This window comes from Lissotriton helveticus, chromosome 3_1 (genome assembly GCF_964261635.1).
Source record: "Lissotriton helveticus chromosome 3_1, aLisHel1.1, whole genome shotgun sequence".
NCBI lineage: Eukaryota > Metazoa > Chordata > Amphibia > Caudata > Salamandridae > Lissotriton > Lissotriton helveticus.
The window spans coordinates 1837615661-1837642927 of NC_136061.1; the positions used below are offsets into that span (position 1 = coordinate 1837615661).

The 27267-nt window shown below is 44.5% G+C and overlaps 1 protein-coding gene across 1 annotated transcript in view; it reads left to right on the forward strand.

Moving 5' to 3' along the window:
• LOC144824333 (uncharacterized) overlaps positions 1–27267 on the forward strand; it is a 610480-nt gene that overhangs the window by 67562 nt on the left and 515651 nt on the right. Inside the window, exons 3-6 of the mRNA XM_078683450.1 lie at positions 2209–2360; positions 21314–21452; positions 21561–21668; positions 23166–23339. Coding sequence (XP_078539576.1) covers positions 2209–2360; positions 21314–21452; positions 21561–21668; positions 23166–23339 — 573 coding nt within the window. The remainder of the gene's footprint in view (positions 1–2208; positions 2361–21313; positions 21453–21560; positions 21669–23165; positions 23340–27267) is intronic.

Consider the following 27267-nt stretch of genomic DNA (forward strand, 5'->3'; position numbering starts at 1 on the left):
GCTATATTGATGAACACAGACCATCATCTAAAGTACACACTATGGGGCAGATTTACAAGCACCCTGCGCCACCAGTATGTCGCTTTTTGTGGCATACTGGTGGCGTATTTTTCTGATCCATATTTACAAGGACAGGAAAAGCCACCCTTGTAAATATGGCCCCTTTACATACAGCACTTTGCCTGAAAGGGGTGTTCCATGGGTGTTGCTGTGGGTGTTCCGATGCAACACTCAAGGAACAAGACACATTTTCAGGTGTACGAGGAATCGTAAATCTGGAAATGCGTCTGAATGCTATGTCACCCTAGGGCTGGCGTAGCGCGGCGCAACGAGGAGAAATGTTTTCATTTCTCCTCATTTTTTACTATTTCAATGCATGCTGCATTCTACAGCAGGCATTGAAAGAGGAAAATGCCTGTAGTCATTGTTTTTGTGCAGGAAGGTGCCCCTTCTTGCACAACAATAATCTCCCCATGACGTAGGCATCCTTGCACCATGTTGCAAGGGTGCCTGCACCGACGCATGGCAGCAATTTGTGGGCTAGCGCAGGGGAGAGCACAAGAATGCAACATATTATTGTAAATATGTCACATTCCTGCCCTTTGGAAGTGCCAAAGCGTGGCTCAGCCAAAGGGCTTGCGTTGCCGTGCTGCGGTACTTCCTTGTAAATCTGCCCCTATATGTTTCTTGCTATGTAATTCTATTATGAAAGAGTGACAAAAGCTTCATTAAATGGTTTTATTAAAAACCAACTGTTGCTTAACATTTACCAGCGTGATTCCCAAAAAACACTGCATATTACCTCATCGCTTAAATGATATGTGGAGATATGTGGAGAAGTGTGGCTCACTGGTTAGAGCGGCAGACCCTGAGGCAGAGGTCTGGCCCGGGACCAGGGTTCAATTCCGACGCGGCAGGGTCTTGGGCTCAATGTCCGCGGACTAGATAATTCTCGCCTTGGTGCCTACTCTAAGCATGGGTCCCACTCTGCAACTCTGGGCAATAGCTTGCTTAATCTCCACAACGGCCCCAACAGCGCTGGGATGCCTGGCTTCACCTTGGGGGTGCCCAGGAGGAGAAATCTCACAGGGAAAGCCAGGAAGGGTTCCACAGCGGTATACAGCGCCAGGATGCCCCGAGATGGGGCGACAGTGTGCTTTACAAGTATACACACATTTCATATGGCATACGTTCTAATATAAAACATACATTTCCTTAATCTGTCAGGAAAACATGCGAGACGTGTGGGCTTCTTTATAAACAATATTTTTAGCTTGTTTTATTGTTTGTCTGCCTCATATCTATTAATAGATAGATGTGGGCAAGGGAAAGCCCAGCCTACCACCTACCAACCATGTAGCACCCGAGCTCTGAGTCTCACACTGACGCAGTTCCCCAATAGTGCTCGAGAATGTGAATTATCCCATGGTCCTCCCATTAACCCTGTTGGCAATCCCCCCTTGCATTTTACTATGCAGGAGGTCGGTACAGCGCTTAACACTGTACCAAGAGGTAGAGCACCCGGGCTTGACTGTGTTCCTGCTGACTTGTTCTTGTATAATAAGGCTTTGTGGGTAGCCTACATTCATATTGATTTACCTGGTCTTTTAAAAGAAATTGTTTTCAATTTGGTCTCAATCACATTCTGGTTTTATAGTATTATGGCCTGGTATCTTTTCGTATCTTTTTATTACGTTTTAGACTAATTTATTGTACATAGTGATGGAGTATTTGTGGACTTATTTTATATCATGTTACTTTTTATTATCACGAGAATGGAATGTTATTACTATTTTAAATGTAAATGTCTTTCATGATCATGTGCATCAAAATAAAGACTTATCGAATCGATAGATGTGGTAGCCTACTTCCACTTACATTATTTATCAGGTCTTTATTATAGTTGTTCTTATATGTAATGGGCTTCTTGTCACTGAGCTACATCCAGCCTTCTCCTTGGCCAGAGCCATGTGCTTATTCTATTTCTAACCATTCATAATTCAAGTGGGTCTGGGAAATGAATACAGAGTAAAGGTGATATGTGGATGATAGGGCGCTTTACCATGTGCAGATATTAGAACACATGTGTGTTGCTTTCATAGTTAGCATCGGGACCGTTGCAAAAAAACGCTCATACTTCTCTGCTGCTTTACACAGTTTCTTGCATGGTCTTATAAATTCTTCTGATCTAATGGTTTCTTCCAACAGGACAGCATACAGTGCGTTTCGGGTTGCATTTGCCCTCCTCGGATGGCCCAGGACGAAAATGGAAATTGTGTTGAAGAAGAGCGGTGCCCATGCATAGCAAATAACGTTACCTACCAGGAAGGAGAACAAGGTACTATCGGCTGTAAAATATGGTAGGTGTTTTTCAAAATCCTATTCTAGCAATCAGAAATTTTGCATTGCAAATTCAAAAGCTAATGTTGATAAAAAGTAGTTTTTTAAACACGTTTATTACCTGCTTCGGAAACAATTATCAAGCAGAGTACTCCAAAATGGGATTCGAGTGTGTGAATCTGGGACCCTACCTGGCAGGATGGTGGGAAGAGCAGGGAGCTAGTATGGCTAGTGTGGAGGTAAATGAAGTAAAGCTTGCAGCTTGCAGCATCACAAGGGGGGAATGACACAGTATGCGCGAGGAATGGGGTTAACAAGCAGGGAAATTGGCCTCACATGGTGCATAATAAGAGTCAAGAACTTGAATTAGGGGATTCTAGGGATGATTTCTAATGTGAGGCTGTCAATTGTGAGAGCAGTGCCTCCTGTCCGTCGACGCCACCCTTAGTGTTCTCCTTATGCAACGCTACTGCCTCAGTAAATTAACATGATCCTTTTGTGCTGGGCGGGGTCGTGGAAACAGCTAGTTTCCTACAGACGGGAACTCTTTTTTTGGCTAATATAAGGGCCAGGTCCGGAAAGTGCATCACAATTGGGTGTTTGCGTGTTCTAGTATATAGGACCAAGGCTTCCAACTTTTTTTTTTTTATAATAATTTTTATTGAGCAGAGCATTAGGTACATGATATGAATTTCGCAATCAAAATCATAAACGCAATTATTGAAACCTTTTAAAAAACATTAGATAGCTTCTTCCTTCCATGACAAGATTTTAAAAAGATAAAACTGTAGCAACCAATATCATCATCGATTAATTTAAAAAGAGACGATGTGCAAGAACCTGCGATAAAGTGTAACAGCAGAAAAGTGCAAATATTACAAAGTGCAATGACCACAAAAGTGCTAATGCTTCCAAAGTGCAACCATCAAGGAAAAAGTGCTAGTGCTCTTAATCGCAAAAACTGCTACAATTTCAACATTGGTATCAATGTCAATATCAATATCAAGTATTAATCACCCCCCTTTAGCTGTTCTAAATTTCCAAAATACTTACAATTTTTTTCGAATTTCCCAATGGCTCCCACCCGACTTGCATATGCTTTTTCGAAATTACGAGTCCTTTTCGTTTTATTGAACCATTTCAATTGGGAGGGAACCTCACTGGATTTCCAGTTCTGGAGGATGAGAGATCGGGCTACCGTACAAGAGATAAATAAAAACATTTCCTCAGCCTTAGTTACCATCATTCTATATGTGCATATACCAAATAGGGCCAGCTCATCCTCAGGCTGGATTCTCTTCCCGATTGCCAGCTCTATATCTGCAAAAATTGCCTCCCAAAAGGGTTCTAGCCGTGGACAGGTAAAAAGAATGTGGTGCCACCCGCCCTGAGCATTGGCTTGGCATCTAAAACACTTATTTTCAACCTCCAGATATCTTTTCCCCAAGGCCTCCAGAGTCAAATAGGCAAGCCAGCGTGATAAAAAGGCCATCCTTTTAAAATTGGCCACACGCAGGGATTTGCTTCCTAGGTGGCATAGAGTCTCCCAGTCCTTACATGAAAAAGCACATTGTGTCTCATGGCCTATTTTACCCAGATGACTTTCTATCAATGATATTTGTCCCTGACAGTGTAGTAGCCTATACCAGTTTCCTATGACATTGATTTTAGCCCCATTAAAAAGTGAACAACTTGCAAATATTCAAAATAAGTGGGTCTTCTAGGATTATCAGCCCTTGTCATCACCTCTTACCAAGCAGCCACCCTGTTTTGGATAATGAAATGTCTTAGCTCCCGTAGCCCACAATTTTCCCAGTTGGTTAGATGGCTTATCTTTAATTGGAGGCCTAGACTAGTGCACTCCTTCAAGCTCAGATATTGTACGCCTAAGGAGCCAGTCTTTTTTAAAAAGGACTGAAGTCTAAAAGAATATTCCCTTAAGGTCTTGTATCTAGTTTTTTGGGAAGTTTGGAGGTTTTTAAAACACCTGAGTTTGAGAACCAATTTCTTGTAACATTTTATCAAAGAAGAAGCTATCTTGAGTACATTCGTCTGGCTACACTCTCCTGTTTGATACGTTCGGGAGACACTGGCATTTGGAAAACCTTGACTATATGTGTAATCCATGTACTGAGTGCTGTGAGATTCTCCTTATTCTAGTCTGCTGAACTTGGCAAGAGTAACTCTGAAGCCTGGCCCCTAAGTCGCCTTCTCAGTATCCAATAGACCAGCCACTCTTATTTTGAGCCCAGCCACCATCCCTTGAATGGGAGTGAAGTTCTTCCGGCAACCTGAATAAACCAGGAACATTTCCTTATACCTACATAATGTCTTGGTTTTTGTATGTTGGTTACCCCTAAGCACTCTTTGTTGATGTGGAGCCAAGGTGGGAGGGTATGTCCTCGACAAGCTTGGGTTGTCATAGTAGTTGAGGGGTAGGAACTAATTTTGTTTTACAAGTTGACACACTGCAGACACTAAATATGAGATGGCGTAGAAGTCACTGACATAGCGGTCTATAGTACCTGTTTGGAATACCAGACAACCTTGCACATGGAGCTCAAAAGACTGAAATATCATGAGACCTAATATGCCTGTGGTAAAATGTATCTCCTGGAACAGTAGTGGAATCAATTGTGCCCATAGGGCCCAATAGATGATGGTCTACCTAAATCAACATCGCAATATCGAAGTAGCCCTCTTACAGGAGACTCACTTGAGATGACACATGTTCAAGTCAAAATACTTTCTTTCAAAGAAATACATTCTTACAGAAATATTTGGAGCTCAAAAGACTGAAATATCATGAGACCTAATATGCCTGTGGTAAAATGTATCTCCTGGAACAGTAGTGGAATCAATTGTGCCCATAGGGCCCAATAGATGATGGCCTACCTAAATCAACATCGCAATATCGAAGTAGCCCTCTTACAGGAGACTCACTTGAGATGACACATGTTCAAGTCAAAATACTTTCTTTCAAAGAAATACATTCTTACAGAAATATTTCCCATTGCATATTTCTTAATATAGACAATCACAAATATTATAAAGTCAATAGCGCACTACAAACATTTGAATCAATTTGACTAACACATGGCTTCAGCTTATAGATAGCAGTATAAAGATTTATCATTTCTCCACACTGAAACTCAATAAAAGGTCAACAGCCCAGGATCCAACATATGTTAAGAACATTTCAGAAGGAGGGAAAGTGACAATAACTAGCAGCATGGAGATCATTTCACCTAAGTAAAATATTATAAAGTGCATTGTGCCTAACAGCTTATCGCAAACACAAGGGTCTAGCTTATTCAATTTTACTGAATAGGTCAAAGTGACAAAGGGCCAGATGTATGACCATTTTTTGTGGTCGCAAATGGAAACTGCAAAAAAGGTCTGCCCTATGTACAAAGCCCATTTTGCGACTCTGTAACCTATTACCGACTCGCAAAATAGGGTTTGCAACTAGATATTAAGTAGATGTGAGCCATGGGTGTCCCTTCCTAATAGAGAGTCACACTTCAATCTGTGATTGTTTTGCGAATGCAATTGTGGCCGCAAAACACTCTCAGTTTACCACCCATTTCAAAAATGTGGTAAGCCACTCACAAATGGGAATGGGTCTAATGGGGACCCCTTTCCCTTTGTGACTCGCAGCAAAAATATTTTTTAAGAGCAGGCAGTGATCTCAGGGACCACTGGTTACTCCTAAAAAATGAAACAGAAACGTTTCATTTTTCTTTTTTGAATGCAGCCTGCTTTCCATTGAGGAAAATGAGCTGCATTGAAAAAAAACCTGCTTTACTTAAACAGCAGTCACAGACATGCTGGTCTGCTGTCCCCAGCAGGCCACCATCCCTGGGAGTGCTAACTATTTCCATTGAGGTAGCAAATTGCACCTGCCTCATGAATATTAATGAGGCAGACAATTTGCAACCCCATTAGAAATTGCAAACAGTGTCTGAATAACTATTATAAATTCCATTTGTGAGTCGCAAATGGCGAGTAACAAAACGATGCAATTTGCGACTCACAAATTGGAAGGGTCGTACATATGTCCCAAAATAACCAGAAGCATGCAACTTGTTTTGCCCAAGTAAAACATAATAAAGTGCATTGTGCCTAACAGCTTATCACAATCACATAGATCTCTCTTGATCAACCTAACTGACATGGTCAAATTTTTCATCACCAGACCAACTTTGCCAGAGCATCCTCTTAATGTGGTCAGCATCTGCTTACCAGTTAGATATCACACTACCAACCTTAGGGAAGAGCCAACCTAGATCTCAAAACACTAGGAGGATGGAAACCTAACATAGGATTTTGTGATTTTCCAGAGATATTGACCAATATCAATGGCTACATCCTGATATCTAAGGCCACATATCAAATTCAAATCCTTTTATCTCGACAGTATCTCGCACTTTTTAAAAACAGGTCATGGAGTCTTCTTCCTTCCCACAAGGAAGAATACACAATCCACCAATTGGTGGCTCACTGAATATTTCCTACCCCGCTTACAGGGACATTGACCAAGGTTCTCTGCTATTTTAGTTTTTAGTCCCTCCATTCACCAACCGGGGTCAACTCCCACCCTCAACTGCAGAATTTTAATTTGTAGCAACTTATCTGAGATTTTATATAAGTACGGGAAGAGGTCCATACTCTCCTAGGAAGCTAAAAAGGGAGTAACTGAACTCATGACCTTGAGATACTGGAGGTCCTCCCTCAAGCTAGTTTCGTTAGCACATTGCCTGATGGTACTCTACGGCCATACCACCCTGAAAGCAACTGATCTCGTCTGATGGTACTCTTTATATGTCTGAGCCTGCTTCACCTCCTTCAAGTTGCATATCAGGGATTCCCAGATGCTTTACCATTACTATCACAGGGCTCATCTTATTAGGGAAAATTGACAATATCTCAGGTACAATTAATATCAACGGTGTATTACCAGGGACCCCATTTCTGATTTTAAAAAAAACATAATGCTCTGGCATCCGCCAAGGCACTCCAGGCTTCGGTTCTCAACTCCCGCCTTGCAGTTTGGATTATCACATGTTTAGGTAGACCAGGGAGCAATTTCAAATAGTCCTTCCTAAGAGACCTGTCTGCCCATTGTCAACACCTCCGTGCCAAATGGAGCCTGGGGAATTAATTTTCCCTGTATGACTTTACTTAGTGGATGAAAGGTATAACTCCCATTTATACGATCGAACCTTTTCAGGCCATTCACTCTGCTGCTAGTACAAGTCACTGGAAAGCCATATGGTTATCCCACCTCAAATCATCGGAGAAGATCATTCCCAGACAATTATATTCTCTGTCCTGTACCAGCCGCGAGTTACCTAAGAATCAAGTACATTTCATTTTGTTCCTTGCGAAGGACAAAGTTTTGGTATTATCAACATTTATTGTCACTTTTTTCTCCAGACAATGAAAGTGTAGGGCAGTCAATTTTCATTTAAGCCCAATAGGCATGAAATCCATAATCGGCTGGTATGCCTACACCCAATCTTTTTTATAGTAACTATACATCGACTTAACATTTGGGGGTGCTCCACAATGAACTGACTACGCACCAGGGGGTCTAAAACACTGCCGTAAGCCATTCTCCATCTGAATTTTCCTCAACAGTCTACCTAGCCTCTCCAGATCGACTTTCACCCAAATGTCACTATGAAGCTTCATCACAAAGCCTAACAGAGCTCCAGATATATTCCTCTGATGGAGTTTTCGCCCAAGCATACCTCTGTCCACCCTGTTGAATGCCGCTTGGAAGTCAATGAAGCAACACCAAACAAATCTACTGATTCCATTGACTTCCTCGCAACTCCCCACAGTGTGAGACAGTGGTCCATCGTTGAGTGCTTTGGTCTAAAACCTCCTTGCTCCACAGGGATCAATCCTGTGCCCGACGTTGAGGCAGCTAGGTGTTTTAATAATGTTTGAGCAAAAAGTTTAGAGGCAATATCAAGGAGGGAGATCAGACGATTGTTAGCAGGCTGATCGATTTTGCCTTTTTTATGAAAGGGTTTCTCTATGGTTCCTTTCCATGAGTCTGGAATGAAGCCTGTATACCTTCCCCATTAAAAGAAACCACTCAGAATTAATACCCATTTACTTGGATCTATCTTAAATACCACAGATGGGAGACCATCCGGCTCGCCTGACCTAGAGGCATTACTATCACTGATTATTTCGGACAGCACTACTGCCATCTGGGTGTTTGCAATCACTTCTTCCTCCATATAAGAGCTGGCCCAGGACACTTACTAATTTTTAGAGTTCCAAGTACACCAATCTTCCTCACTTATCTGGGCCTCGAAGTAAGATGATGATGAGAATTCACCAGGGTCCAAAAGCACTTGCTATACTTATCAGTATTCACCAGTGTCCAAAAACACTTGCTATTCTTATCAGTAATGGCAGCTAGCATTAACTCCCAATTTGTTCTATAATACCCTTTCTTATTTTGGGAACAAATGTTTTGATAGGCAATTTTTCAAAGCCACCATACCTGTTCTTCCTCTTATCGAGGCCGTTGCATTTTGGCTCATAGCAACAAATGCCTCCACTACAGGGCATTCCAACAATCATGTTTCCTGGAAGAACAGTACCGGGTAATTTGTTAATACCTCACTATGGTTTTGCATTTCTATAAATGATTTAAAAACGTGTACATTCCATACGAGGACACAACCTGGCAGTAGAAGCCCTGACTCCTACCAATAAATTCCTTCAGCACCTCCGCCACTCCAGGGAGGAATAAAGCGATCATGGATGTCTTTTACCGAGTACTCTCCATTCTCCGAACAATGTATCACTGAGAACCATGGCCACTTTTCCTAGGTTTGTTAAACTCCAGGGGGTGAGACAGATTTTGATTCCTCAAGTCTAGGGCTGTGTCATTATGGAACGTTACAGTAACTATTCTTTCCAGCAACCCTCACATTCTCACCAGTCCTTTTTGACACATGTTCTCTGTCCTATACCCAGGGGCACAGCAAGGGAAATGTTATTATTGTAGAGAGACTTTGCGGGGTAAAGAAGAGGCGGACACCGTGGTGAATTGTACTTATATATTTTCCTAGGGAGAGCGCCGGGAAAAGTCTGCGCCAGTTGCGCGGCCGGGCTCCAATCGCGATATTCCCGCCCCGCGCTCCTAGCGTCTTCCGTCATGTGACAACAAAGACACTAAAGCGCGATACTACATATCTCCCCCTTTTACAACATTACGAAAGAATACAAAACTATAGGTAATGCACGGATAGTTCAGTCCGAGTAGTGATTAGGTCTTCATGTCAACTCGCGATACTTTGTGGGCAGTACCACAGTCCTACCTGTTCGGGTCTGTCTCGGAGGGGTGTCTTCCCTCATATCCCTACTGCTGCTGGATGGGGCAGCGTTGATGGTGTCCTGTGATGGGTTCCTGGTGACCGTGCCGCTTACTCCTTGCTCTACTTGTCTTGCCTGCCACTCAGCCTCTCCTCGGTTCTCCTGTGATCTGGTGGTGTTCGCCTCTTCTGTATTGGTGCCTTCTGTGCTCCTGGTTGGTGTTTCTGTGTCTCTGTTATTCTTCCTCCAGGTTCCCGTAGTTACTTTCATCCAGTGGAGTGTCTTCAGTCTTGGCCCACTGCATAACCTTGTTGCACCTGGACATTCTGTCTAGGGACCATATCTTCCCATCACTCGATGAGGCTGACCTGGTGTACACTTCTTTGACCTACAGAGGCGTGTTGTATTTGCTGTCGCCTTTCCTTCTCAATTGAGCGAGCTTCACTCTGATCCATTCTCCCTTTTCCAGCATAGCTTCTTTGCCATTGTGCTTCATGTGGTAGTGGTGCGTGTAGATCTTTTGTGCCTTTTCCAGATTGCTGCGCACAACCGCCGGAGACCATTTGCTTTGTACTGTGCGTTATTTCCACGCCACATTGTCGGTGGTGAATGGGTCCCGGCCTCTCAATATTTTGAATGGGCTATACCCTGTCTTAGTGGGAGTGATTTGGTAGGCCTATACAGTGCACTTGAGTTCCTTCTCCCAATTCTTCCTGACGTTGATGGCCGCTTGGATGGATACCATGATGACTCTATGAAATTTTTCGGCCAGGCCATTCCCTGCTGTATGGTATATTGGGGTGTGTTTGATCTGTATTCCATTCCTCTCCTTGAATGCGTTCCATCTCTCAGACTTGAATTGGGGTTCATTGTCACACGTTATGACTCGTGGGATCCCTTCTCTCAGGAATGTAGCTGTGAGGAAAGCCAGTGCTGCGTCGGTGTCCACCGTCTGACATATCTCAACTTCCGGCCACTTGGAGTACCTGTCGATGAGCACGATGGCGTACTTGGGTACACCGTTTGCATCTAAAATGGGGCCCAATATGTCCACTGATAATTCTTCCCACGGGTTGGCTGGGTTGGAGAACTTGCCTAACGGGGGTCGCATCGTGGTCTGTGTTTTGTCTGCATTGCTGCACTGTTTACATTCTCCGACATGCCTCTCCACTTGGCTATCCAGCACCGGCCACCAGTATGCTTGATTGGTTCTTTGTTTTGTTTTCACTATTCCCAAGTGTCCTTCATGCAGAATAGTAATCAACTGGGTTACCAGCTGTCCTGGGGGCACTACCTATTCTCCTCTCAGCACGAACATCTCGTTGTCTCCTACCAACAGCTCTTCTAGGACATCATAGAATTTCCGCTGTTCAGTGTTTAAGTGTTTCTTTTCCGGCTACCCCATGAGTATGAACTGTTTGATTGCCGTGAGGCTTGTGTCCTCTGCGTATGCTTTCTTCCATTCTTGTGCACTTATGACCGCTTCCTGGTCCTCCATTAATGCTATGGTGTAATCATCTTCTTCCGTGGGTACCGGTGCATTTTCCATTGCTGCTGCCCTGATGTAGAAGTCGCCCACTTTGTTCTTGGAGCCAGGAAAGTATTGGACAGCGCACACATAATCCAAGAGCCGCAAGGACATTTTCGCTATGCGAGGCATGGCCGTCGCGTGTCCACAAGAATTGGCAGAATCTTTCCATTGCCGAAATTGCTTCCAGCATCTCCTTCTCTACCACACAGAATTTTTCTTCATTAGGGGCCAAGGACCGGGACGAAAAGCTGACTGTTGTCATTTCACCTTCTTTGGACTGCTGCATCAAAACTGCTCCCAACCCTCTAACACTCACATCTGTGGTGAGAATGGACAACGCCCGTTGGTCAAATCCGTGTAGGGGCACGGCCTCACATATGTTGATTTGCTTGAATTCTTCCTGTGTTGATTCCGACCAAGCGAAGGCAGTTTTCTCTTTTAATAACTGATGTAAGTTGTGTGTTTTGGTGGCAAAATGAGGCACGAATTTCCTGTAGAATTTTGCCATTCCGAGGAATGACCGCAAATCATCCTTGTTCCTGGGGGTAGGCGTGTCCTTTATTGCCTTTGCATTTGCCTGTTTAGGTACAATGCCTTTGTCACTTATTTCATGCCCCAGGTACGTGACCGATGACACTCCAAACCTGCACTTGTCCCATTCTGTGGTAAGGCCGCTCTGCCTTAGTGTGCTCAGTACTGTGGAGAGCTTGGCATCATGGCCCGTCTTGGTCTTGCCCATTACCAGTATGTCGTCTTGGAAGTACTGCATCCTGTTCGTGTTTCGGAAAAGTTGGTGCATTCGTTTTTGGAAAACTGCGCCAGCAAATGCTAGGCCGAATAGCATCCGTCGGAACTGGTAACATCCGAATGGTGTAATGAACAAAGCTGATTTCTTGCAGGTGGGGTGCAGCGTGAACTGATGGTAGGTCGAGTTCAAGTCTATGGTGGAAAACCATTTGATGCCCTTCGTCAGAGCTAACATCTCATTGATCCTGGGTAATGGGAATTTATCCACTGACATGTTTTTGATGAGCTCCTGAAAGTCGATGCAGAGGCGTTCCTTGCCGTTGGGTTTCCTGGCTACGACTAAGGGTGCCAGCCATTCTGCGCTCTCGATCGGCTCAATAATTCCATTCTCTTCTAAGCGTTGTAACTCTTGCTGTACCGCTTCGCTGCTCTGAAATGGAATATTCGGTACCTTGTGGCTTACTGATTTTGCTCCTTCTTTGAGGCAGATCTTATGCGTGAACTTCGTCAACTTGCCAATGTTGCCTCTGAATACCATCGGCAACTCCGCTTTCCATTTTTCTGCTTCAGATGCTTGTTCTGGGGACGTCATCAGGACTTGCGTTGTGCCTCCCGGGTTTAGTTGAATACCGAGTTCTCCCTGGTCCACCCATCCTAAGACAGAGGGTCCCTTTTCTGCTATGTAGAGTTTTCCTTCCGCCTTGTGGCCTTTGAATTCAAATTGGAGGGGACAGTACTCCACCAAGGAGATTGGCTCACCTGTGAAGGTGACTGGGTGGATGTCCGGGGGCAGGAGGTGTGTGCCTATGGTTTACGCGGAGTCTCTGTCCCAGATGCTTTGTTGTATGATGGTGTATGGTGATCCTGAGTCGGCCACCATGGCTACTTAGACTCCTCCTAATAAGAGCTTGCACAGTGGCTTCCGCATGCGTGAACAGTCTATGCCTAAGACCTGGTCGTCTATGCACAGGACACTTTTGTCGTCGTCTTTGCCCCCTCCTTCTTCAGTCTATGAGTCCTGGGCGATGTATTTGACTGTCTGTTTCTTGGGTTTGAGTCTGCAGACCTTCTCAAAGTGCCCCATGATGCCGCAGTACATGCATTTGGCTCTGAAAGCGGGACAACGTTTGTCGTAGGCTGCGTGTGCTTGACTGCCACACCTATAGCATGTGTTCTTGTCTTCCCCTTGGGGTTTCCGGTTCGTAGGTGTCTTGGGAGCATACCTTGTAGTCTGTCTTGAGCATCCCATTGCACTCTTGAGGGGTGGCGTCTGATACTTTGCCCACCGTGGCTTGGCTGGCACCTTCTTTTTTGGCAGCTTCCGCACACCATTTCGAGAGTTCTGCTTTTTTGACCATTGCCACTATCTCCTTGAGGGGGGCTTCTCCGCTGACCCATAACTTCTCCTGGCTGGACGTATTCACCATGTGCATGATGATTTGATCACTGATGAATTTGCAGGTGATCGCCAGACTTTTCAACGCCGCCACGTAGTCATCCACTGATTCTCCCATGTTCTGTTTCCGTTGAGAGAAGTGAAAGCGGTCTACCGTGATGCACACCACTGGCTGATAATGGCTATCCAAATCCTCAATTGCGTGTTGAAACACATCATCGTCGTCCTGAGCCCTGGTCTTCTTCACCAAGTTCATGTACACTCTGATGCCTTCCGGACCCAGGTTGTGCAACAGGATCTTCTTTTTCCTCTTGCTTGGAAAAACTTCACCGCATTCGTCTTTCAGAGCCGTCAAATAGTTCAGGAAGTATTCCTTCCAATCCTCCCATTTCATGGCCGGTTCCCCCGGTTTGGGCAGGAAGGGGACCGTGTTAGTAAGGGAAAAGGTTTGGGCGCACATGGCGGCCTGCCTACTAGGTTGCGCTTCGTTTGTCCTGAGTGGAGGGCTCCCCGATGCTTCCTGTTCGTGCTGGCTTGCTGTCTCTCTCTGGGATGTGACGTCTTTGCCCACGCAGTGTTGTGCTCGATGCCCCAGGATCAGATGACCCTCCAACTGCCTAAGTGGTTGGGCCAAGGAGCATCTGATGAGCTCGCTGCTAGGAGTGGTGTCCCTGGGTCCGTGCGGCTGTGCTGCAATGCTGGACTCTGGTGTGGTCTCCTGGTGCCAGTTGCGGGGTCTGGAAAGCTTAAGGTGTGGTTGGCCCGGGCAGTTGTCAGCGGTGCCTACTGTGTGCACACAAAAGATGTGGGCCAATCCCCTCGATGAGCTGTCACCCCCTTTTGGTGCTGGCCCTGGGTGCAAGGCCCCTTGCGCTGTGCTTGCCTTCAGACCCCTTGGGCAGTGCTTCTGTGCAGACCCCTTGCGCTGTGCCTGCCTTTAGATCCTTTGTGCTGTGCTGGTTTAGAGGAGGTGGGTGTGTGTCCTTGCACTACTGGACATCCGCTCCTTGGCTGTCCTGGGCAGTGCCTCTGAGGCCCTCACTACGCTCCCAGCGTGTGTTGTTTGCCGCTGTGCTGCGTGTCCTTAATGTCCCCCCCCACAGGGTTTGCAGCCACCTTCCTGCTGGTGCGAGCCGTTCCGCGCTCTGGGCCGTCCAATGCGCGGCGTTGCTGTGGCTCACCTGTCTCTTTCAGCAGTACGCGGGGCCCCCGCGTCTCGCCCATAGGTGGCGGCTCCGCTGCCGCCCTCTCCCTGCATTACTTAGAGCCGCTGAAGCAGATGCACTGTGCATCGTGGGACCAATGGAAGGGTGACCGCCTCCCCCAGCCTCGTTGCCACTTTGTAGAGAGGCTTTGCGGGGTAAAGAAGAGGCGGACACCGTGGTGAAATGTACTTATACATTTCCCTAGGGAGAGCCCCGGGAAAAGTCCGCGCCAGTTGCGCGGCCGGGCTCCCATCGCGATATCCCCGCCCTGCACACCTAGAGTCTTCCGTCATGCGACGACGGAGACACTAGTGCCGATACTACATTTATGTTTCAACCCTCCATGGTCACATAAAAATGGGATTGTTTGGGTATAATAGACTTCCCCGGGTTTGCCAACAGTTTCAAGCAGTGCCTCACTCCCGTCACAGCAGCTAACGCTATTTGCTGCCAAGGCTGAACCTGAAACTTCCACTAAGTTCTTCATCTCCGCAGTAGCAAACAGTACACTGGTTAGTTCTTCCCCTACACCCTTCCTAAACCAAGCAGGGTCAGGTCTTTTGAGGTAATATTCCTCAATCTTTTGATGTTAGCAAATACACTTCAGGCTGACCCCTTAGAATTATTTTATATTTTTGCACCCAGAGACCTCTTTTGCCACTGTTGAACATTCCTTGATTTTCCCTCTTCTTTCTCTGCAAACTTCCTTAGCCTCCCTGCGTCTTTCCTACTAGGCTCCCCCTTAATGATTTATTCTTTACCCATCGTAATGACCACAGTTGGATATGGAGGTTTGGGCTGATGAGTGAGGGAGTCCACACCGCACAACTTTAAATGCCCCAGATGCTTTTCACCTCCCCTCCCTGCTTGGGCTCTATTCCTTCCCCCTGAAGTCAGCATTATGGCAAGAATGAATTTAGATAGAATCCTTTTTTCCTAAATACACTCCCTCTTTTTAGGACTAGTTAGGGACATTTTGAAACATAATATCTCCTCATTTACAGTGCCAGGCATTAGTGGGGTCCCCTCTTGTGGGGCTGAGAAAGGACCAAAGTCAAGTATGTCCTCTTTTGACCCTCCTCCCAGGGGCGCACCCTTAAACTAATCCTTAAGTGATTTGCTAGTAGTTTTGAGCTATTGCATAAGCTTAACATTCTGAGTATTATTCAGGACCATTGCCTTTACCATTCCCAGAAAGGTTACCTGCATTAGGGAGAGAAGGCTTAACATGAACAAGTCTTGACTAAAGTCAGAATCTTTTCCCAGGGAATTAATCTAATTTTTTTGTTCATGCTTATCATCAACAGCCATCCTTATTGATCCAATAAACGATTCTTCATACTCTTTACCTTCAATAAAAAGTATGTATTAATTTTTTTCACTGTATGATGGTTCAACGAGTCTACACCAGACCCAGCAGCCCTCATGGTTATTGGGGAGGATGAAGACCTTGGGGGTCTGGCTTCTAAACTCACAACTCCTCTGCCCTTGTAGCCCCTCTATTATGTTTGAAAGAATTGACAGCTTCATGTCCCCTAAACATTTTCTGGCACACTCTGAGGGAGACTGTGGTGCTCTACGTCAGTCTTTTTGTCAAAAGGGATACTGAATTGTTTAGCAATCGGGTGCGAGTTGAAGACTACGTCAACAAGAGGTGTGTGCTTCACTGGTTTACCCACACTGTCGACATCACCCAGCATATTTGGGACACATTTAGACTCACTGGTTGTCATCACATAACGTAAATATTTGAACCACCCCCTTTCCTTTGTCCTTTGGGGAAACAACAATGCCACCTACTCCATTATCACTCGTAGTGCAGGCAAACTGATTTTTCGCTGGCTCAACAGGGGAAGGAAGCAATGCAATAGGGGCTTCATTTCCCCATAGATCTCCCCTACAGCACCTTCCATTCCACCTACACTATGTGACCTCTTCACACTGACATATCCATTCTCAACCTCAGCATCAACATTACTGTTTACCAAAACTGTGTTACTTTCCTCCTTGCTCCTGTCAGACCTTGGACTTCTGACTAAAATGTTATGCAAAGTCCTGCTAAGAGAATGGCAGTCAGGCGCCTGATCTGATAGACTTCTGCTTACACCCTACAGACTGGACCTTTTTTATCCCTGAGGACAGGGGTCCCAGAAGTCTTGATAGTCTCGATAGTAGGAGTGCTTACCGGGGAATCAAACGTAGGTTCCAACATTGATTTCAACATGGATTCCATTGTTTCCATTGTAGAAACTGTAGACCTGGCAAGATGACCTTGACTTAGCCAAGAGGGAGAGACACCACAAAGCCACCCCCAGGGTGGATGATGAGGAAGATGACGGGGTCGTCACATTTGAACCCTCAATTGAGTGGGGTACCACACCACCAAAGTGACCCTCAACTGCCCACTTTGTGATAATACTCCAACAAAACATCACCACTGTTTTTGGGAGTAGGTAAGGAACAGGGAGAGGCAGTGCTGATAGCCCTGGATGTCTCATTAAGGCAAACCGTCAGACTGAGTATCCTTGATCAATGGCCCTCCTTCCTCATTAATGGGAGCCACATAGGCATCTGTGGATGGCATCCAGGGGTATAATAAACAGGCTCCAAGGAACCTAACAGTGTGCTATGCCTGACTACAAGCTGCTCTTGAGGCTAACTTTCCCCCCCTTATGCTGATTGTAGCTGTCAGCTCGACTCCCCCTCCCTCTCGGCCTTTATTGGCGCTCTGCCATGAAGAGAATCACTATTAATAGTCAAAAGGCTTAAAATGGATGTTAGAGGGTAATTATTTCCCAGAAAGCTATCTCCAACAGTTGTCTTGATTAAACGTTCTATCAGTCCAAGCAATGTCTGAGTGGCTGGAGCAATGACACAAAAAGCACAATGTGCAAAAAAAGCAGGTAAGGGAAATAGTTGGCTTACAGGCAGCCGATTTACATGTAGTAGGCAGGCAATAGGCAGCAGGCAGGGGTAGGCAGTAGGCAGTAAGCAGAAGGCAGTAGATAACAGCACCGCACAGCACTAGTCCAACTGGCCCTGTAGCAGAGTCACTAGAAGAGAGCATAAGCAGTTCCACAGAACACAAGCTGCACCTGCTCCCTAGAGAGGCTGCCACTGCGCTATCAATGCTGTAAAATACCTAAATTTCCCCTCCTCTCATGTCCAGTCTTTGGAGCACTTTGGGCTCTAGAGTTGCTGAAGCCCCAAAGTCTGAAAGCAAGTATGGAAGCAATAGCATTGGGCAAAATCAACTCATTGGATAGGAAAAGAAGTTCTGGGAAACCAGTGCTGATCCTGGTGGGAAACTGTGGGGCAATGGGCAAAATAAAAAGATGCCCCAACCAGAACCTGACTGCAATACTCTGCAACCTCCTTGCTGAATTTATCACATTTAACATGGCAATGGAGGGGTGTTCCTCATTCAGGCATGGGTGCCACAGGGATCTTGGAGTACCCAGGAGCTCTGCGTCATGTCCTCTTGAACGTTCCAGCCTCCCAACATCCCAACGACGATACTCATCAGGCTCTTGGGGGGAGATAGAGCTTCATGGTCTTTTAATGCCACAGTGCCCCGAGAGGGGAAGGGGACACTGGATCAACACAAGCCTGCTACAGGGGCTAATTGTCACTGGCAGCATCTCTCTGTAGACCGCGGTTCAGTCTTCGTTCCTCACTCCACGCTCTTCCTCTCAGCATCAGCGTCTGCCTCCTCCTCCTCATGTTACACAGACAGCAGACAGGATAGGTGATCAAATTATAGGTGCCCATATACTGGGCATATGCATGGGGCATTGCAATAGTGATTTGGAGGAGGACCACGTGGAACACTGACAAGGAGATCCGTGACAAAGATGACAGATACATTAACCTATGTGGGACACTGTGGGGGAAATACTTGACGATTGTTTCTGTGTATGGCCCAAACATAGACATCCCCAATTTCTTTATGGAGTGGTTGTGCCAATTGGTGGGCTAGAGCTGTGGGTCTGTGGTCTGGGAAGGAGACTCCAATGTGATATTAGATGCAATAGTAGACAGACCTAGCATCACAAGACATCTGCACTCGAATGCGGCTCACCTACTGCAGAGTATCATTTTGGATAATGACTTAGTGGACATGCGGAGACTACACAATGGAAATGCTGTTGAGGGCACGTGCACCACATACACACAAAATTTGTGGTCCCGGATAGTCTATTGGTTGGTCTCTTGGGATAGATGCCCTTGTGTGGTTCGAGTGGAGCATCTGCCAAGAATCACTCTGGTCACTTCCCTGTGCTCATGGAGCTCTCTACAGACGACAAGCATAGGAGGGCATTTGCATGGAGACTCCTATTGGGGCTCTCTGTGATCCACTCTTTCAGTAGGACATCCATCAAGCGATTATGGTCTGCTTCACCCTTAATTCTCAGATGGTGTCTTCTGTAGGCAATATTTTGGGGCCTTCAAGGTGGTGATAAGGGGGACCTTTATCTCTAAATAACTGGGTGTATCGCTGTGTGACTAAATGATGTGCCTGGAGACGCATATTCAAAGTCTGGAGCTGTGCTAAATTATGGCTGGTGCTGCAGTGACACTTGAGGTCATTAAGCAAAAGCTCACTAAATATAATCAGCTGGCTGACATGGAATCCATAACCAAAGTGTACGGGTATGGGGAGAGAGCAGGCAAGACCCTGGCCAGGCTTCTCTAGTAGCCTTGGACTACTGAATACATACCTCAGATTGTAGACGAGTCAGGGGAGGTACATATGGACACCAACGGTATCACCCAAACCTTCATACATTTCTATAGCACCTCGTACCAAACCACGGTTATCCCGACCGCAGACCAACTCACTGCCTATTTTGACTCCCTAGAGCCTCTCCGGCAGGACAATGAACACAGGCAATATATGGATGTCCCCTTTACTAGTTGAGGATATTGTGTAGGTGATGTGAACCATGCCTGGGGAGATGCCATGTGAGTTGTCAGGCAGGGGGATACCCCACCTGCTCAGTCCCCAGATGCCCGGGCCGTGCGCTAAGTCTGGTCTTCCATGCTTTTGACTAAGCCTGGGCGTAGTTTGCGTAGCAGCACTACACATAGCTTCACGTAGTATACTTTGAACTTCGCGTAGTACACATAGTTTGCGTAGTGTAGTTGATGACACTGTGTACTTGTCGGCACTGTGAAATAATTGCTAAATGATTGCAAATGGCATCCTGCACAGTGCCAATTATGATGAAATAAGTATCTCTATCTTTATATGCTAAAGTGCATATAGTACTTTCACACACACGAAACTGAAAAATTAGCAAGCAGTGAGAGAGGTGATGATTTTGGGATCCTCCCTAACCTAGGGGGAGTACCGAACACATGCCTTGAAACCAAAAATCACATCTTATTGAACGATTTGGTGGTGGTCCCATCCTCTTAGGACCACCCCAAGCACAGTTATTGGCAAAATAAATTCCCAACCAAAGGCCCTGCAAAGCATTATGGGATGAGATTAGCAGTGGGCAGTGAATATTATATAGTATCCAATGTCAAAATAATTCTACAAAGAGCTGCAGTTCAACTGGTGGTTACTAGATGTCCCTCACGATTCAAATGGAAATGCTTGATGAAAGGGTTTCAATGGTTTTGCATTTGACTCATGAGGGACATCTAGTAACGACTAGTGGAACTGCAGCTTGATGTAAGAATAATTTCAATGCTTTACATTTGACTCGTGAGGGGCATCTAGTAACGACTAGGTAAACTGCAGCTCTTTGTAGAATTATTTTGATATTGGGTACTATAATATTCACTGCCCACTGCTAATCTCGTCCCATAATGCTTTGCAGGGCCTTTGGTTGGGATTATTTTTTTGCCAATAACTGTGCTTGGGGTGGTCCTAAGAGGATGGGACCACCACTGAAGTTCAACAAAATTTGCTTTTTGTTTATGCTCTTTGTGTTCAAGGCATCTGCTTGGTCCTCCTCCTAGGTGGGGGGGGGGGGCAAATCATCAGCTCTCTCTGTTTTAATTGTAAAAGTTCATTCTTGTGAATTGGCTAAATGCTTTTAAGCATGTAAAATTGATTTTTTTAAAGCATCTGAGGATGTTGTTGATTTAGCTAGTACGCTACGTGATTAAGCACAGTTTTGGTACTGTACTACGTGCAATTTGTGAAGTGCAAATTAGTACAAACTTTGCATGCTCCGTTAGTGTAGCGTAGTATTTTGTCCAGGGTTACTTTTGACTAGGGTGAATAGAGAAGATTTTTATGTGACCGCATTACGTTATGGGTCTAGCTTGGAGGGTGCTTAGGTTCAGGACTACTGGACCTTGTTAGCAATTTTTTGGAGTCCACCTTATTCCTTGTAGCTTAGATTTAGTTTTTACAATAACCCCTGCTCCCTATATCCCATTTTCTTTATTTTAGTATCATTTTAATCACTGTATGCTTGGTGCAGTTGAACATTTATCAAGTGCATTTTTTTCCGAGGAATGCCTTGCATTGCTACTAACGGTGAGACGGATATACTGATCCACAGAGAAACCAGTTTACCGAATACGATTATGATTGTTTTTGCGTTGTGGGAGCTCAGGTAAATCTTGCATTAATAAGTGTAGCTTGACAATCAGGTTTCCTACATTTTCCTTTTTTTCCAAATTCAAGCCTATGATTTGTGACTTGTCTTTATTAACTACTTTGAGCTTTTTATATCCAGACTAAAATCAGAATTGAGAGAAGTTTATTGTAGATATATTGCTTTTCAGCACATGCACCAACGGGAGATGGAATTGTACAAAGATGGCAACACTTGCATCATGTAGCCTATATGGACAGGGCCATTACAACACTTTTGATGGACAAATCTACACCTTTAACGGAAATAGCGAATACATATTGACTCAGGTACCCACTTATTTTTTCATTTACCTAGTTGTGCACTATAGGTTGCTACCTCTCATTATGGTTGAAACTGGCATTTCATAAATTTAACTCTGTCATTTTTCTCCAAAGGATTATTGCAGCTCTCATTCCATGAATACCTTCCGGGTTATCACAGAGAATATGCTTTGTGGCTCTCACGGGATGACATGCTCTAAAGCCATCAAAATCCTTATAGGGGTGAGTAATTTGATGGTCTGCTTGGGTAAATCTTAGTACTTACAAGACCTCGGGATGATTGTAGCTGAATAATGTTAAGGTGTCTGCAAGTTACAAACCAATAGAGTAACTTCACTAATAGGTATGGCAGTTCAATAGGGGGCCTAGCAAAGAACATGGTAAACCACTGCAACGGTTTTAGATGAAGCTTTGTATTTGGAGTTAGGAGAACTAGGTTCAAATATTGGTTCTCACTGTCTTGCTCTAACAAATAGTTCACTGGACTACATCAACTTTGAAGTGTAAGCATGTTTGCCCCTTTCCACATTAAGCAACAAATAAATGTCAATAGCCCATTAAAACTTGTCTGTTCACATTAACAATGATGAGAAGCTGTATCCGAAAGGTAAACTGTAAGAAGAAAGTGGAATGTCTTGGGACTGTTTAAGTCTTTTTTCTAATCAGGCCAAATTAAATAATATATATTTTTTAATTCAGAAAATCTAACCTACCAAAGAGCAGCACGCCTTGCTACCTTCCAATTGCTTATTTATGCTTGTCAGAGATCCAGAAAGATGCTGAGTGTAAATACATCTACTGCTCTGCAGTAAGTTATAGAGAAGAAAATCCCGTATAAGAGCTAAGGAGTGTGCAAATTAAGGCGTGGTTAGCCTTGTAGGTTTGTGAATGGCCATAAACTTGTGTGTTCTTCGCATTCGCAAACTCATATACGATCCTTACTCATATGGAAATGGTTTTCAAAAAGCCAGAGTAAATCCTCCTCAATGGTGGGTAGGGGATAGAAACGCACTCAAACTTCGTGGGGGTGTAGGAAAAGGTGTTTCAAAAGAGAGAAAATGTTTTTTCTTGCGGAGAAATGAAAAAGAAATTTAAAAAATGAGCGCAGTTGCACAGCATTTCTGCCTTTCCTCGGTGCCGAATTTTACTGCGTGTATAATTCCACTTTTGGGAAATAGCAACATGTAGTAATGTCACATGGCCTTTTCGATATAGTATTGTATTGTAGCATTTATGCAGCGGTGCATACCTGTGATAGGGTCACAAAGCGCTTGAGTGGTGGGCCTAAAGACCTGCAACTGAAAGTGCTCTCTAGGTACACAACTGTCAACGGTTCTGGTTTATGGCTCGTCAAAAGCAGTAAATCTACAGCAGCCATTTGTGAAAGTACTACTAAAACTACAGGTTTAATACCATTTTGTGAATTGGCCTCATTCCCTTTGGAATCCTAGCCTTCCTGGAGCATAATCCACTTTTCCATATTCTTTCCCCAAAAGGGGTTTGATGTTCTCTGCTACTGGCAGCAAACACTGTGAAGCCACCAAAGAATTAATATTGTTCACTTCATTGTAGTCAAGATTTACCAGTCCTGTTGCTGCATCACAGAGATGCTGCAGAACCAAACATCATTTGCAACCTACCATTTCATATGTACATTTTGTGCCTGTTGAGTATGAACAATAGATAATTTTTGGGATGTGTCTTTTCTTCCTGCACTAGAAATGCATTCTGGTCCTACATAGAGGAACGTATCGGGAGTTTGTATGTGACACTAAGGTTCCATATATCATACGGCAGAGCGGACTGTTCCTTGTGGTCGAAGCCAATATAGGAGTAATAATCATATGGGACAAGAAAACCAGAATCACCATCAAGCTCACCGCTGATTTCAAGGTATGGTTTAGGAGTCACAATGAGTACTGGCATTTGTGTGTAGGAATTCTAAAGACTTGCCGTAGAAACTAAACTTGTGTTGTAGAAAAACAACAGAAAAACGGAGAGATTATAAAACCAAGACCTCCAAACCAAGGTTGATCAAATTATATTCGATATTTGGATTTGCGAAGAAATGTTTTCATATTTCTTTGTCACGTCTTGACAGCTTCACAATGAAACAAGTTGGCAAAGGTTAAAAAAACACCAAAAGTGGGCATTGCAAGGGTAAACCAAGGCTAAGCTGCTGGGACAGCTCCTCTTCTGGGGCATTAGCCCCCCTGTGCTCCCAGTATGAGGTGTCAGTTCATAATCCTAAACAGGAAGTGCAAGTTAAAAATTAAGCTCTGTAGGACTAGGTCCCTTGCTGCTCCATAGGTTAGTTGTGCTGCCTGCGGGGGCGCTGTTAAAGCAAGGAGGGATGGCCAATCCAGGGGATTGGCAGTGCCGGCAGATGGCAGCATTAGCTGAAGTGCGCATGTCGGGTTGGGCAGATCTCAGTCTGTGGCCAACCTGAAGTGCACTTCAGGCCTCGAACCAGCTCTCTGTTAGGGAGCATGAAGAAACACAGCACAGTCTCCCCCATCTCCTTTGGAGTCTTGGGTTCACCTGCCTGAACCAATCCTTACTTTGCTCTCGTGCAATTTTACGTATAAAAAATCATGAGAACAAAGCCTGGATTGGTTCTGGGAAAGCTATGCTGTCCCTGCGCCCCTGGCTTAAAGGAGTGTGGGGGGGCAGGATGATCAAGTACATGGCTAATCACTGTGTGGCTTCATTTTAAAGCCAAACGGTGACTGGGCTTGACATTATGGTGCACAGCATCAGTACAGCATTGTGCATAAGGAGAGTGGACCGAATATCAGTCGCCTTCTTCTTGTTTTGCCAGGCCCACAATCCAGGTATATACAAGCCTAGTGCTAACTGAGTCTTGTTCTGACCAGACTTGGACTTTACAGGACTTGGGGCCAGATGTAGGTAGCCCTTTACCGGTCGGTAACGGCCGAAAATCGGTATTTTGGGCCGTTACCGACCGGTATTGAGCAATTGGGATGTAGGAAACCGAAAATCAGCAGATTTGGTAAATTTACTGAATCGGCAAAAAATAACGATTTTTTTTCCTACATCTCATTTACCGATTTTTGAATACCGAATCGGTAAAATTCGGTATTTAAGAATCGGTAAATTACATTTACCTACATCGGGCCCTAGGTGTCATTGCAGAGTCAAGTGTGGCAGAGGCCTGAATTATTTATAGTAGTAGCTAGTTTTACGCATCCGTCTGCCTTCCTGGGACCATATTGATTTTGTTTAAAATGAAAATAATAAAGCTAGATCTCCAAAAGCATCAGGCTACCCATCGTCTCCCACCTTCCTTCATGTCCTGTTATCCATTTAGAGCCTAACAGAGCTCTACCTACGTACCCCAATCCTGACCTGCCGCAGCGCCCATACTACTCAGCTATAGAGAGACAACCCAACAAATTCACTTCCTTTCTGATACACCGCACCTGGAAGTGAGTGAGCCAACATATCATTATGGAGAGCAGAGCCGGCGGCCTGGCTCCATTTTGAGCTCCAACACGAGGCTTCCGATCTACACGTTTAACATGTAAATCATGTTGTAAAAATAATAGTCTTAAAATTCAAAGCGTTTTTTAAAAACATGCACATGCCTTTCCATTCAGTACGTTAGATTGTATTGTTACATTTTGTGACCTTTATCATAAGAGAGTTTCTATGCATGAACTTTGAAACATTCACTGCCCCAGCCCCACAGTGCTGTGATTAAGATGCCGCCAGTGAACCAAGAGGTAAGTCAGTTGTTAGATACCTTACATGTAGGAGCGTATTTGATGAGCCCATGGTGCTGACAGAGCATCACTTATCGTGACACACCACAGACTACAAATGCATCTATGAGGCCACACAAAGCCACTTTGCACGGCCTCACAGACGTGGAATAAAGCAAGGCAGCGCAGAAAGCTGGATTGTCGTACTCTGTGCTCTGGAGGCATTCTATGGATATTGTAGTTGGTGTTCCCATGCAATACTCATTTATGTTTTTTTACAGAGTATTATATAGCAAGACTTGACCCAAATTGAGTATCAGAGCGCTTTACATAGCACTAGTTGCATTACATGAGGAAACATTGGGGAATATTATCAAGGGATTTATCTCCGCTTTTTTGGCTTTAAAAGCCAAGAACGCGGAGATAAAATTATCTCCCTATCAGCTACAGGGTGCTAACACGCAAATTCGCATTTTAGCACCCTTTTTCTCTACGCTTCCCCTTGCATCTCTAATAAGATGCAAAGGGGGCGTTCCAGAGAAAAATAATAGGAGAAATGTTGTTACGCGACATTTCTCCTATTATCAAGGATTTCGCTAACCCTGTTAGTGATAAAAAAAAGCAGCGCTAACTGCGGTTAGCACTGCTTTTTTTACACCTGGTATTTTCCTGACTTAGCCATGATACCCTATGGAAGGTGGATATCATGGCTAAGTTTGTGAGCCCCTATCATCAAGCTAACGCCAAACTTCGAGAGATTATCGTTGGTTTTCCAGCAATAATCTCTCATTTGGCAGTTAGCGCGAGGATTTTTATCACTTCTGAGATAAACCTTGCTAATAGCAAGTTATCTCTGCGAAAAATTCCGGCGATGCTTAGCGTTAAAAAATTTGTTGCTAAGCATCGTTAGCGATAAATATCGCTCATCGTTGGTAAAATGCCCCATTATTTTTTGTTAGGGACGGGGAATTAAGTGATTTGCCCAGAATCACAGGATGTTCAGCGTCATTGCCGAGACTCGAACCCAGTTCCCCAGATTCGAGGTCGACCGCCCTAGCCGTTAGGCCAATTCCTCTCCTCTCTCTACTCATTGATTTTGAGGCTTCCCCAGCTTTACAAATCCATGTAAACCTGGGGAAGCACCAAAACCTTATACCTCCTGAGGTGTCGTGTAACAAGGAGAAAGCACTTTATTTCTCCTTGTTTATGCCTCTTTCTATGTGTGCTCTATTCTGCGGTACACATAAAAAGAGGAAAAGGCTTTTGTGCAGTAAGCTGCCCCTTCCTGAGAGGGGTAGGCCTCACAGTAGTGAAAAACGAGTTTTTAAGTTTTTCACTACTGGTACATATAAAGCCTAATAACCACCTACCTTTTAATGACATAGAATCCAACTCTATGCCCATAGCCTAGTTTAGGGGTGACTTATATGTGATAAAAGGAGAGTATTTTACAGAAGAGGTTGTATTAATCCCACTAGGTATTTCCCTCATGGTTGCATGATCAATAATATGAAAACATGTTTTTAAAAATTGCCCTAGGCTGGCAACCACCTGGCCTTTTAGGCTGAATTCCAAACGGATTTGGCCAGTTGAAGCATTTCTTGGAAGCTGCTAGACTTGCCTATAAATATTTGCAAAGATCATATCCAGAAAATTCACAAATCTGCCACAGAGTACCTCACAACATTAAGCAAGGGTCGGCAGCAGTCATTCCTCTCAATGACCTATCAATAAATCTATTATTGACAATGACTCCTAAGTACTTGTACTCTGATGCTCTTTCTTCTAGATCCCTATTACTAATAAACTTGCCTTCTTTCTTTATCTTCTTGCCAGCTACAAGAAGTTTAGTTTTCTTAAGATTAATTTCCATTTTATTTGTTACAGAAAACTCATCCAATTTCATAAGAAGTCTTTGCAGCCCAATCCCAGTTTTGTTGAGTAGTAGAAAATCATCAACATATAATGGACAACATAATGGTACTCCTTGCCTTCCTCCCTTGAAAAAAGACGAGAAGTGTTTAGCAAAACAGGAGCAATTGCTTTAATTAAATGCAGGGGCTGGCAGAGCAGCAACAGAGTTGGGGTCTGAAGGC